The sequence below is a fragment of the Desmodus rotundus genome, chromosome 3 (assembly GCF_022682495.2).
Source record: "Desmodus rotundus isolate HL8 chromosome 3, HLdesRot8A.1, whole genome shotgun sequence".
In the NCBI taxonomy this organism is placed as follows: Eukaryota; Metazoa; Chordata; class Mammalia; order Chiroptera; family Phyllostomidae; genus Desmodus; species Desmodus rotundus.
In genome coordinates, this window is record NC_071389.1 from 164,354,476 (window position 1) to 164,368,294 (window position 13,819).

At 41.2% G+C, this 13,819-nt stretch overlaps 1 protein-coding gene across 13 annotated transcripts in view; it reads left to right on the forward strand.

Moving 5' to 3' along the window:
• The first annotated feature begins 1,640 nt into the window (after nucleotides 1-1,640).
• CAPRIN2 (caprin family member 2) overlaps nucleotides 1,641-13,819 on the forward strand; it is a 39,564-nt gene continuing 27,385 nt past the window's right edge. For 8 of the 13 annotated variants that reach the window (XM_053921677.1, XM_053921671.1, XM_053921678.1 and 5 more), the window contains exons 1-4: nucleotides 1,641-1,802; nucleotides 2,940-3,205; nucleotides 5,108-5,170; nucleotides 12,037-12,123. In XM_053921677.1, coding sequence (XP_053777652.1) covers nucleotides 2,954-3,205; nucleotides 5,108-5,170; nucleotides 12,037-12,123 — 402 coding nt within the window. In that variant the 5' untranslated portion in view covers nucleotides 1,641-1,802; nucleotides 2,940-2,953. Of the gene's footprint in view, nucleotides 1,803-1,870; nucleotides 1,879-2,939; nucleotides 3,206-5,107; nucleotides 5,171-12,036; nucleotides 12,124-13,819 lie in introns of those variants that run through there. The other 5 variants (XM_053921667.1, XM_053921676.1, XM_053921670.1 and 2 more) reach the window with 2 other exon arrangements.

The window sequence follows — 13,819 nt, forward strand, 5'->3', positions numbered from 1 at the left end:
TTTTTTTTTTCAGAAGACATTGCTGCAACATTATCTACTGATGTGCAACCTCTTACAAATGTCATGCTATGCTTATACAGACTACCTTATTGTGCCGGAAATTTATTTTTTGCTTTTGCATTCTGTTTGATTGATTTTCTGAATCCATGCTGGGAAATAAATCTGTATAGATTTATTCAGAATTTTTCTATTTAGTGGAATATTTAGGATCTATGGCTAGGTCTCTATGACCCAAGGGATAGTTTTTTTTCTTGGTCAATCAGAAGGCAATTAATAGGATTAAAATAGCATCTTTAGATTCATTATTAAATCTGGCTACAATAGGCGTAACCTGTGCTGTAACTTTGTACCTACTCAGTGACGAAGACGTGTGTCCTTCGCTATTTTTTTTTTTAGTTATGCCCACTGTTTTGATTTTCGTCAAGGATGAAGGTATAGCCTTCCTCCACTCATTTTCGGTATCTTTTTTTTTTTGGTTTATAAACGGGGAAACAAATCAACAATCTAGTATTTTCCTGGTCCTCAAGAACTCATAGGATTCAGAGATGCAAAGCAAAAGTGCAACATTGAAGTATATTATATCATTAGGGACTGAAAAGAACACATAATAACTGGGAAATACTGTATCAAGAATCGTTAAAAATCATGATGATTTTTGTGTGGGCTCAGTCAACACTTTTTTAATTGGACACCTTTGTTTCCTTGATTACATTTCTCAGTTTTCTCTGTTCTTCTCTTTCTACTTTAAATAATTTTTATCAGTCTCACGGACAGAAACTAAAATAATTTTGTTTGTGTAACAGCTGGACACGTTGGGGCCGAAGTATTTCTGGGTGGTGAGGTTTTTTGTTTTTTGTTTTTCCTCCTTTTATTTGTTTGGTCTGAGAAACACCATGTCTTCCTTCAGAAACACTGATGTATTTCCAGACTTTTTTCTTTATTGTATGCAACTGTAGGATTTTTATCAGTTTTTGTTTTCTCTGAGTGCCAACGAATTCCTGTTTCAAAGCTGCGAATAAAACAGCCTTAAATAAACACTAGCATTACTGAAGGTCGCGGAGTCACCCACTCCGTTTTTATGGGAATGTTGGGGCATTCCGCTCTCACAGGCTGAGTCCTTTTCTTTAGACACGTGGATCTTCCCCAACGTACTTCGAAGGACGGACTCACGGGGGTGAGTGAGGGGGTGGGGGGCAAAGGCGCCCCTGCATTTCCAGAGTGCCCATCTAAACGACCCCAGGCTCAAGCTCGGTTTAACTGGCAATTCCACGAAGGGCACGCGGCCCTCTTCGAGTGATCGAAATCACCTGCTCAAGGCCGCACAGGCAATTATTACTGTTTGCAATCAGCACGGTCCCGCGGGGCGTCGGGGTCCTCGGCGGGTCGGCTTCCCGCGTCACACCGGCCCCGCCAGGCGCCCCTCGCTCTGCGCAACCGCGGCGGGGAACGCGCCCTCCCGCGATCGATCTCCCGCCGCAGCTGGACCCGGAACAGGCGCCCCCTCCCCAGGCCCAGGCGCGCCGCGGCCCCGCCTGGGGCACCGGGAAGAGGCGGTGCCGGGCCGCCCGAGGCGGCGCGCGCGGGCGCGGGCGGGGGAGCGCGCCTATATAAGCCGCGCGCGGCGAGAGGAGCTGGTCTGGGCGAGAGCGCCGAGTCGGCGGGGCGCTGCGGGCGCCGCGAGCGGGGCGGAGACGCAAGGGCGGGGTGTCGCCCGTCCACCTCCGCAGCTCTCCTGGCTCCCAACCGCGTTCGAAGGCGGGCCCGGGCTGCGGCAGCCGCAGCGGCCTCGGTGGCCTGCGGAGGTGAAGCCGGGCTGCGGCGGCTCGAGGAGGCGGCTGGCCTGGCGGGGGTGGGCTGGGCTGGGCGGCCGCCCTTGCGGTGAGCGGGAGGGAGGGCTTGGCGTCCTTGGGGCGGGTCCCTCAGGGCTGGTGGCCGGTGAGCTGTTTTCCAGGTACGCCTCCCCTGAGCAGGTACCTGCAGAAGTGGCCCCGGCCAAAGCCTCGGCGTCCACAGGGCTGAGGGAGGACAGGGGTGGGTGCCCTCGGGGCGCCCAGTGCCGGCTGGGTGGAGAAGGCGCTTCTCGCGACGGCCCCTGCGGGGATTTGGGGTCAGCGCTGATGTGCCTGGGGCCCGTTGTGTCCGCCCTTCCGGGATGCTCCTAAGAGGGGCCGGGATGGGTACCTCCGATGCGCGGGGGGAAGGGTGTGCGAGGGCCACCGACCAGGGCTGAGCCAGGCTCGCCACGATGACCCCTAAAGCCCGTTGCGGGTGGGTGGTTATGGGTTAGTTTAAAAGAGAACAGAAAACTAGCTTGGGGCGCTCGCAGCTTGAGAGAGTACCTCGCTACAAATGTCCAGTAGGGACAGACACACTTGCCTTGTAGACCCCAGGGCGAGCAAAGGGAAGTTAGCGTTCTTGTTCAAGAAGCCCCTTTTCAGTTAGTGGGTGAGAGCTCCAAAAAAAATTCTGTGTTCGGGACTTTTAAAAAATGTTGATGATTGGGGTTGAGGCTGGTGGTGAGGGATAATGTAAAGAGGTTGGAATGGCTGCCTTAAGGTCCCAATGGGGGAAGCTTATTTTTTGTGCCATGACCTGACCATAGAAATTATTTGAGCTGCAGACTACTGTTATAAGAAGAGGAGCTCTGAAGTCATGGCTCGCCTAGCAGTTCTTCCTCCGTATGTGGGAAATTAAGTTTCTGGAAACGTTTTCCATGTTGTAGATTTTGCCTACGTAAAGGCACTAGTCTTTGGCACTGATGCATTACAGGTAGTGAGGTGGAAGCCTGCTCTGTAAAACACCCCTGGGTTTTGAGCTCGCTTCCGTGAAAGACAGTTTTGAGTGAGTGGGCCTAGATTTTTCAGGGAAGTTAAAGCCTGGATGTGCCCCTCTAGTCTTAGTTTACTTTGATAGTTAACTTTTTTCCTTCCCTCCTTCAGGATCCACTGTTTCAATGGTGCAGCTGTCTTCATCTCCTTTTGGTTGCCAGTCACCTTCAGGCCATTCAGAGGAGGGAAGAGAAGGGAATATGAAGTCAGCCAAGCCCCAAGTGAACCACACTCAGCATGGGGAAAGCCAGCGGGCCATGAGCCCCCTGCAGTCTCCTCTCAGTTCTGTTTCCTCTCCTTCTCAGGCATATGAGACCTATATTGATAATGGACTCATATGCCTTAAACACAAAATTAGAAACATTGAGAAAAAGAAGGTAACTTTCCTCCAACCCCCCACCCCCCCAGCCAGATGTATGCACCATTTCAAATAAGGGTTAAGGAACTGACATTTTGGCGTTCAGTCAGGGCTCATAGATTACTTCTTAACGGTTTAACTAACTTTAGTTGGCCAAAAACATACAAGCAGGCCAAATATTAGATATATTAAATGTTTTCTGTTTGATTTGTCAGCATAAGTAAATGAAAATATTCTTCATAGTAAATTTATGCATGCTACTATTGAAATACTTGAAAAACTAGCTACTTGAAGCCATATTAATTCCTTGAGTGTAAGTATTAATGCTTCTTTTCATAGATTGCCTGATTGTTTTAGCTCGTTTCCCTGTGACTTTCTGCAGCAGCCGATATTGCAGTGTAGGTGCTGCAGTCATTGGAAGCTTTAACGATGGTGGAGCCAGAAATGTTTTAGCACCAGTTTTTGTGTTGCCAGGTGATGTTTTAAGATTGGTAGGCGGAAGCATTGTAGGGAGCCTTGTGACGGGACTCGGGTTGTAGTCAGCCTAACGGTACAGTACAGACCCAAACCGTTCCTCATTTCCTGAGTCATGTAGCCCGTGAGGCAGTACTGCTGGTGGCTTTGTAGTGTCACGAATCTCTTTGCTTGTGATAGTAAGGTGAGTCATTAACTCTCTGACCTAGGAACTCTTAAATATTTTTATGCCAAGATCTAGTTAAATATGAGGAAAGTTGCTTTTCATGGAGGAGCTTGAAAAGATTTTTTAAAGAGTTTGGTTTTTTAAAAAAGTGTTCTTTAAAATTTTTTTTTAAAATATACACAGGGAGGTAGTGAAGAAGGGCCGGTTACTGGTAGCTTCTCTGTAGCCCAAGCTGTCACCAGTTGTCTTTGGAATGCATACAGTTAATCACAGTTGATCACAAGTGTGATAGGGAGGGTGCCTGGGTCAGCACAAATCCCCTGCCACTGATGGGAAACTAGTCAGGGCAGGATCTACTGATGGAGACTCATTAAAGTCTTCCCCCAGGTGGAGGAACTAAGGTGGAGGAACTACGAGTAGTACACGTGAACTTACACCCTCAGGCTTAATTGTTCTGCCTCTGAATACCTGACAGTACCAAAGCTTTTGTTACAGGCTTCTAGGAAAGCATTTTAAAACTGTAAAGTCAAGTGGGAGGAGCCTAAACATTGTGGCTCCTGTCATTTTTATGGGGACAACTGTGTTTACTAAATATCAAATTTAATATAAAAAGTAACTTTAGTTTGAGTCTACTATAATGTTAGAAAAGATATTTTAGATTTCTGTACTTCCATTAGGAAGTTTCCTATCCAACTAATGCCACGTAAATCAACAGGTAACTAATGGTTTAAGCATGAGGTTAGAGCGGGGTTTCTCAGTCTCAGCACTGTTGACATTTTATGCTGGGTAATTCTTTGTTCTGTGTGGCTATCCTGTGCATTTTAGGATGTTCGGCAACATCCCTGATCTTTACCCACAAGATGCCAGTAATACTGCATCTTTCTGCCATCCCCCAAGTTGTGACAACCAAAAGTATCTCCAGACATCACCAGATCTCCCTGGGGACAAAGCTGCCCCTGACTGAGCGCCCCACGGTTAAGGGCATATGATTGACTAGTTAAGTCTTTGTAGTCTAAGTATATACAGAAACAGTTACGAGAAAAGGGTTCTGTTACTTAACTTTTGTAATTCCAGACTCATGTTAATGTGTATAATGTTTTTTCCCCCCTAACTGGAACTCACATACTCAGTTGCTGCCTGCTTTGTAGTGAAATGGTACTTGTGCAGATTGATAGCTTACTTTAAGAACTTTGTTTTCATAAGAAGTAAAGCCTAGTAGTTAGTTTATTGGCTTCAGAATTTTGTATCAGGCTATAATAGATATAAGTCTCTCTTTTGTAGCTCAAATTGGAAGATTACAAGGATCGCCTGAAAAATGGAGAGCAACTTAATCCAGACCAATTGGTAAGTGATTTTATAATTTTTGGTCAGGCTTGCTGGTTTCCTTTTCTTAATAAAACTGCAGCTACACTTTATGAGACCAAAGATTGATAGGCCAAAAAAGAAGAGTGATATGTGGCCTTTTTTAAAACCTTACTATAAATATTAGACTATTTATAACTTTGAAAAATGTTATTTAACTTGTCTATACCTGGTAATTGCAAATTATATCTAATTTGGTGGAGGAGAGCCTTTGCAATATGGGAATACAAAAAGTTTCATTGATGCTTGCCGTTTTGATCACATTTCCTGGCTAAGAGGGGACAAAGTAATCTAAAAGTTACTTGCCATAGCTTGTACATCTATTGTCTTTTTTTTCAACGAGGATATTTGGTTGTGTATCATAGACACTGACTTACAAGGACTTCTCCCTTGCCACATTGACTCCTCTTCACTGGCCTTGAATTGTTGCGATGCAGTAAATTACAATTTTGCTGAGGCACAGATTTGAATTGTGTGAGCTCTGAGAATGATGTGCTCACATAGCTGGTGAGAGGACTTAGCTGGACATCCAGCATTTCAACACGGCTTTGTTTTCAAGTAGTCACAGTTTGTTCAGTGACTTTTAAAGGGATACAGCTTTTCTCTGTGTAAATATCCTTGAAGAACGTGTTCTATTGTGGCAGTGTTGTTTACCTGGGGGGGGATATAGGAGATGGGGGTGGGGAGTTTGGTGATTCTCATGCTAGCACTCTAAGAAATGTCAAGGACATGCTATATTTCAGAGCTCCAGCCAGGCAAACTTTAGTCTTGATATTTTTTTACTGTCTCCATAACCACTTGTTGTTCTGTAGTATTAACCCCGATTTCTGTTTTGAGAAATATGCTGCCAACTGCCAACTTTATATTGCCAATAGATTAGTTTTCTGAACTCTGGATTCCTATGTCCAGTTGCGTATTTGACATCTGATTTCACTCTGTCCCCCAAAACCTGTATCCCCTTTAGTCTCAGCTATGTCAGTGAATGGCCTGATGGTTTAGCATGGAGTTGCCATAAAACCTGGGAGAATTTCTCATCGTTCTCTTTATACTTTACATCTAGCCCACTGGCAAGTTTGATCAGTTCAACCTTCAGAATAAATTTAGGAACTGACCATTCTTCATACATTTCTGCTTCTGTTACCCTGGTCCAAGCCACATCATCGTTCATCTGCATTACTGTAATGGCTTCCTCACAGGTTGTTCTGCCCTCTCTCTTCAAGTCTACTCTCAGTATAGTAGCCTCAGTAATCCTGTTCACAGGCAAGTCAGATGGCCATTGCTCTGCTCAGAAGTCCCCATGGGTTCCCATCAGGGCAACAGAGGTCCTTACTATGGCCTACAAAGCCCTGTAAAATGCTCCCACTTCTTTCACATCTTTATTGCCTTTCCTACACTTGTCTCTCCCCGTTACTCGCCTTCTCGCCGTTCCTCAGACGTTGCAGGCACACATCCACTTCAGGGCTCCTGCATGTGTGCTGTTTCTACTGCCTGCGGTGGTTCCCGCCCCCCCCCCCCCCCCATGTCTAAATAGCTCAATTCCCACCTTCCTGCAGCTTTTTATTTGAAGGTAATCTCAGTATAAGGCCTGTCCGGACAACACTATACCTCCATTTTCCCATTCATAATCCTTAGCTACTTTCCTTGGTTTAGCTTTCTTCCTAGAAGCGCTTCTCTGACAAACTAAAATTGCATTTCTCTCTCCTTCCCTTACAGAGTTCCATTAGAAATTTTGTCCCTTCACTGCTGTTCTTCTGGTACTTAAGATAGTGTGTAGTATATAGCAGGCATATGGATTGTTACATGGAGATTTACTAAAATATAAACTGATGCAATGTTAGGTTTCTAGATGTTATTAAACATATGGTTTGTGTACTTTTGAGAAATAACATACAAGTATTAAATGTTTAAGGTAGAAATTTAGAAAATGCAGATGAGTCAGAAGCAGAAATTCTATAATCTGACCTCTCAGATAGTAGCTCTCAGTAGTGTAGTATTTAATTAAGAAGCTCTAAGTTTAGGTTTAAAAATTGCTAATAATTCACATAGTTTAGAAATTACAAAATATTAAAAAAGATAGTTTTTTCACTCCTTCATTTATTCAGTTTTGATCTTACAAAATAATGGTTGCTAATAGATTCTTACAAATCTGTTCAGTTTCTTTAAGCCTATATAAACATATTCTTCTGGCTTTTTTCCATTTTCTATAAAACTTGGCTTAATATACATACTTTTGGGGCCTTTACTTTTTGCTTTTTCCTTTATTTAAAATAAAACCAGACCTTCTTTTTTGAGCAGTTATAGGTTCACAGCCAAATCGAGCAGAATGTATAGAGAATTTCATATACCCCAACCCCGCTTTTGCACAGCCTCCTTCTCTACCAGCATTCCTTACCAGAGTGGTGCACTTGCTGTAATTGAATCTGTGCTTACACATCTTTGTCACTCCAAGTCCATGGTGTACATTTAGGGCTTATTCTTGGTGTTGTGTAGTCTGGGTTTGGATAAATGTGTGAAGGCCTGTGTCCACGATTACAGTATTGGACGAAATACTATCACTGCTCTAAAAATTCGCTGTCTCCTACCGACTTATCCTCCCCTTTCTTTTACTATCATGTCGGTGCTTGCATAATGCATGGCCTTTAAAGTTTGGTCGAATTGTTCTATGAAACTATCTGAGCATGTTTTACTTTTGAGGAGCTGTGAGTTTTTGGGTAATATTCCCTATTTTTTTTCTTTGAAAATTGATAGGTTAAATTTTGGGGGGGAGTCAACTTTTTAAAACTTTTCCTTGAAATTTACTTATTTCATCCAGTTTCAAAAATTTATTGGCACATATTGGGGCAAAGTAATTTTTTAATAGAATTCTGTTTGTATTTCTGTTTCTAATTTTTGTATGGTTGTATTTCCTCAGTTGACTCTTAAGTTAGGTAGTGGTTTAAAAAAAAAGCCAGATTTTAGACTTATTTTATTTTTTTCTCTTTTCCTTTATCTTCCTGCTTTTCTTGGTTTATTTGCTTTATTTTCTGAGTTGAGTGATTAATTCATTTCCTTCCTCTCCCCCAACTGATTCATATTTAAGGCTGTGATTTTTTTCCCAGTGCATTATTCTAAGACCATTGAAGCTCCTTACTAGTCCTCTTTCCTGTAATTTGACCCTGAACTTTTTTCCCCTTTTACTTTGCTTTTAACAGCACTTGTGTGTTGCCCTTAAATCTGTTAGAGTTGCTTTTTTGTACCTTACCATAAATGCTATCATACTATATATTCTGGAATGCGCCTTTTTTACTCATGTTCAGGATTTTTATGTTGATGTAAGCAGCTATGTATCATTTGCTTTTCTCTTCTCAGTAGTAGTCTGTAAGTAGGTGGATGTTTGAGCCCTGACCAGTGCAGCTCAGTTGATTGGACATTGTCCTGCAAAGTGAAAGGTTATCAGTTCGATTCCCGGTCACTTCACATGCCTGGGTTGCAGGCTCCCGTCCCAGTCCAGGCCCATATCGATTGGTGTTTCCCTCCTCCTTTTTCTCCCTACCTTCCCCTCTCTCTAAAAATAAATAAAATCCTTAAAAAAGTAGATGGATGTCTGAATTGCTTGCTACCATGTTTTGGTATTCTACTTTGAGCGATCTTACATGTGTTATTGAGACACAGGTGCAAAATTTTTTCCAGGTATATACATAATAGTGAACTTCATAGGTAAAAATGCCAAACTATTTTCCAAAATTATTGTACCAATTTAGTCTAATACTGTTAGTAAATAGGAGTTCCCATTGCTTTATATATTTGTAAAGACTTAGTATTATCAGATTTTTAAAAAACAATTTTATTGAGGTATCCTATACATACCAAAAAATTAACCCAATGTAACTGTAGAATTCAATGAATTATAGTAAATTTGTAGAGTTATGCAGCTATCACAACAATTCAGTTCTAGGACATTTTTATAACCCCTCCAAGTTCTCTTTTGTGCCCTTACTTGCTTTCTGTCTCTATAAATTTGATTTTTTTTCTGTGTATTTCTTTCACATCTGGCTTCTTTGACTTAGTATTATGTCTTTTGAGGTTCACCTGTATTAGAGCATATTGAATAATTCATTTCTTTTTATTGTTGATGAGTAGGGTATTTTTTGCATGGTTATACCACATTTTATTTACCCATTTACCAGTTGCTGGATATTTGGGTTATTTCTGTTTTGGGCTACAATGAATAATGCTGCTACGTAAATTTGCCCCTTTAAATTTTAATATTTGTGTCACAGTCTAATTTAATCTTGTCTGTTATAGGTAATTGTTTACAAGTCTCTTCTACCATAGTATAAATTTCTTTTTTTAAATATTTTATTGATTATGCTATTACACTTCTCCCATTTTTTTTCTCCTCTTTATCCCTCTCTGTCCAGTATCCCCCTTCCTTCCAGCATTCCCCTGCTTAGTTCATGTCCATGGGTCGTACATATACGTTCTTTGGCTTCTCTATTTCCTATACTATTCTTCACCTTCCCTCTCTATTTTGTACCTACCAATTATACTTCTTATGCCCTGTAGTTTTTCCTGCATTCTCCTCTCTCCCCTTCCCCACAGATAACCCTTTGTGTGATCTCCATTTCTGTGAGTGTGTTCCTGTTCTAGTTGTTTCTTTAGTTTCTTTTTGTTTTGTTTTGTTTTTTAGGTTCAGTTGTTGATGGTTGTGAATTTGTTGTCATTTTACTATTCATATTTTTGATCTTCTTTTTCTTAAATAAGTCCCTTCATGTAATAAGGGCTTGGTGATGATGAACTCCTTTAACTTGACCTTATCTGAGAAGCACTTTATCTGCCCTTCCATTCTAAATGAAAGCTTTGCTGGATAGAGTCATCTTGGATGTGGGTCCTTGCCCTTCACGACTTGGAATACTTCTTGCCAGCCCCTTCTTGCCTGTAAGGTTTCTTTTGAGAAATCAGCTGACAGTCTTATGGGAACTCCTTTGTAGGTAACTGTGTCCTTTTCTCTTGCTGCTTCTAAGATTCTCTCCTTATTTTTAATCTTGGGTAAGGTAATTATGATGTGCCTTGGTGTGTTCCTCCTTGGGTCCAACTTCTTTGGGACTCTCTGAGCTTCCTGGACTACTGGAAGTCTGTTTCCTTTGCCAGATTGGAGAAGTTCTCCTTCATTTCTTTTTTTTTTAAGAAAGTTTTCAATTTTTTGCTCTTCCTCTTCTCCTTCTGGCACCCCTACGATTCGGATGTTGGAACGTTTAAAGTTGTCCCAGAGGCTCCTTAGCCTCTCCTCATTTTTTTGAATTCTTGTTTCTTCATTCTGTTCCAGTTCAATGTTTATTTCTTCCTTCTGTTCCAAATTGTTGATTTGAGTCCCAGTTTCCTTCCCTTCACTGTTGGTTCCCTGTGTATTTTTCGTTATTTCACTTTGTATATAGCCTTCACTTCCTTTATTTTGTGACTGTACTCAACTGTTTCTGTGAGCATCCTGATTACCAGTGTTTTGAACTCTGCATCTGATAGGTGGTATATTTCCTCATTGCTTAGTTCTTTTTCTGGAGTTTTGATCTGTTCTTTCATTTGGGCTATATTTCTTGTCTTGGTGCACCTGTTACATTGTAAGGGGCAGAGCCTTAGGTATTCGCCAGGATGGGGACAACCCTCTTCATTGTATTGTGATCCTGTGTAGGGAACAGTGCTGCTTGCTCAGCTCTCTGCTGGCTTTCAGTCACTTCCCCTGCTTCCTACAGGTGAATTGTGCCCTTTCAGGTGCTGCCCTGGTGCTGATTTCTTGGGCGGGTGGGCTTTTGTATGTTTTAGGACTCCATAGGCCCCTCCAGTGTACTCTCTTGTGAGATTGGCAGTTTTTCCCGCTGCAGCAACCCCCACAGATTTTTATAGTCAGAAGTTTTCATGCTGGAACCCTGGATTACTCAGTCTGTCTCGATCCTCAGTTGTTCCTTCAGGTTTATCTGCATGGGAATGTGGGACCACCAGGTCGGCCAGCCATAGCCTTGCCTGCCCAGTCTGTCTGCTGCTGCTTTGCTGCATGTCTTCTCTGCCCTGGCTGTCCATCTCCACCCCTCCTACCCATCTGGATGAATGTTTGTTCTTTAACTCCTTGGTTGTTGGACTTCCATACAGTTCGATTTTCTGGCAGTCCTGGTTGTTTTTGTTTTTAAATTGGTTGTTTTCCTTCTTTTGGTTGTGTGAGAAAGAGAAACATATCTGCCTATGCCTCCATCTTGGCCAGAACTCCCACATAGTATAAGTTTCTTGAAGCTGCTTATTCATGTCTGTGATCTTCATTTTGCTACTTGTATAAATATTTGAGTAGTAAAGGAATATTAACAGAAATCCTGTTGGTTCAGTGATCTTAAAACTCATAGTCCCCTTAGACTTTATCGATAGGGACTCAGCCCTATTATTTTTATTATCATTATTATGGCTCAGATTTCTAGTATAAAATTAAATTTTAAAATTTAACTTTATGTAATGTCTAAAAATTCTTTCTACTTTTTTAAAATTTACTTTTTAGATGGAGTGGAAGTCAGGGAGGAAGGGTGGGAGAGAAATATCAATGTGCGAGAGACACATTGATTGGTTGCCTCTTGCAGGTCCCCAACTGGGGAACCTGGCCTGCAACCCAGGCATGTGCCCTGATGGGGAATTAAACTGGTGACCTTTTTGGTTCTCAGGCCAGCGCTCCATCTACTGAGCCACCCCAGCCAGGGCTACTTTTTTTTTTATTATATATAGGAAATGGCTGATTCATAAAGTCTTAAATCTCTTATGTGTTTAAGAAACACTTATTTTGACATATTTGTACTTAGAAATTAACAGAATTGGTGTTTTCTTCTCTTATTTGGTAGGAAGCAGTAGAGAAATATGAAGAAGTGCTACATAACTTAGAGTTTGCCAAGGAGCTTCAGAAAACCTTTTCAGGACTGAGCCAAGATGTGAGTAAGCTTTCTTTGCTTTTTCTAAAACCAGTTCCATGACTAATCCTGAAGAAAATGTCAGTGTCTGCTGATGGTATTTGGTTACCATTTCTCTAATTCCTGCTGATATTTTATTGTGGTTGGGGGTTGAGGATAGTTAACTCCAGAACTAGTGTTTTCAGATTTCCAGAGCCTGAAGAGAACCCACATGCTACCTGAATATGAGACATTGTGAATAAAGTATTAGTTATTGGACTAATGTGTATTTCACTATGGAATTATAGAAATCACTGAGAAGGGAATAAAAGCACTATTTTTACAGATATATTTATTAAAGGCATTTTACAATATAGGCCACTAAATTTATATAGGCTAGGCTTGTAAGTTTAGCATTATTTAACATATTAGGAAACAAAGTATTGGTAGACTCTTTCAGACTATGGCAGTTATTACCAGGAAAACTTATGATTCATATTAGAGTGAGTCTGGTCTCATTTGTTAGTTCTCTATGCTGGCAATTCAAACTTTTATTTTTGACAAAGTTAATCAGTAATTCATGTGAAGTCTAGAGCGTTCAGAATTAATGAAGTATTCTTTACTGTTTTAGAATCTTAGGAGGCCCCTGAAAGATCATGTTCTAACAATTGAAATTGTTTTGTAAATTCATTTCTGGTTTGGGGAGCATGCCTCATGAGATAGTCTCTTCTATTTTTTGGTTATTTTATTCTTGTACGGTGAACTGAAATTCTCTTCTCCATACCTGTGGCATCAACCACTTGTGCTCCACTACCCTCCACACCGCCGCCCTCCCCCTCTGCAAATCACCCTGCTAAAAACCCAGAGCATAATCTCTAGGCTGAAGATATCTACCATCTTAATCCTTGTAATATAGTCCTGGGTTGCTCTCTTCTGGATGTCTGCCTTAATTAACTCTTAAAGGTAGTATGTAATTTAGAATAGCCTGGTACAGAGCCACTGCCTTCTGTTTTCTGGATACTTCTGTTAATGTAAGTGTGAGATGATATTAGCTCTTTTTGTCAACCATAGCATATTTTAACTCCTGTTCACTCATGTATCACTTAATTTTAGTACTTACTGTTAATCTGACAGTTATTCAATATTTTTAGTCTATTTTAGATACAGTACTTTTAAGTCAATTTTTTTTCTTGTTTGACTCTCCACTCCCCTCCACCCCCAAACATGTTAAGTTTATTTAGTTTTGGTCCATTTTACTATAAAAAGATCATTCATATCATCCTTCTGTTTGGGTGGTCGGAAGTGTACAGTTATAATACTTAAAAAAAAATTCTCCATTGACGCTCTTTACTCAAAGTTACCCTATCAAATTTTAGTTTTCCATTTAGGTGTTTATTTTTTAATATATGGTGTGTTTTTTTTTTTAAAAGAGATACATCTTTTTAAAAAGTACTTTCCATGTGCTAGGCACCTATGAAAGTCCACTTGATTTTTATAGCAACCAAGGGAGTAGATACAAGTTAGTCCCATTTCTCAGGTCAGGAGTCTGCGGCTCAGAACAAAAGGAACTTCTTTAAAGTCACATGGCCACTTAGTAGTGGTAGAGTGAAGGTAAGGTCCTAATAGATTTTATTCCTAAAAGTGGTGTTCTCTTCTTCATACCATGGATATGGTACCTATCTATTACATGTTTTTCCACTGCTATAGTGTAGGGGTAAATTCCAACCCACCAAATTTT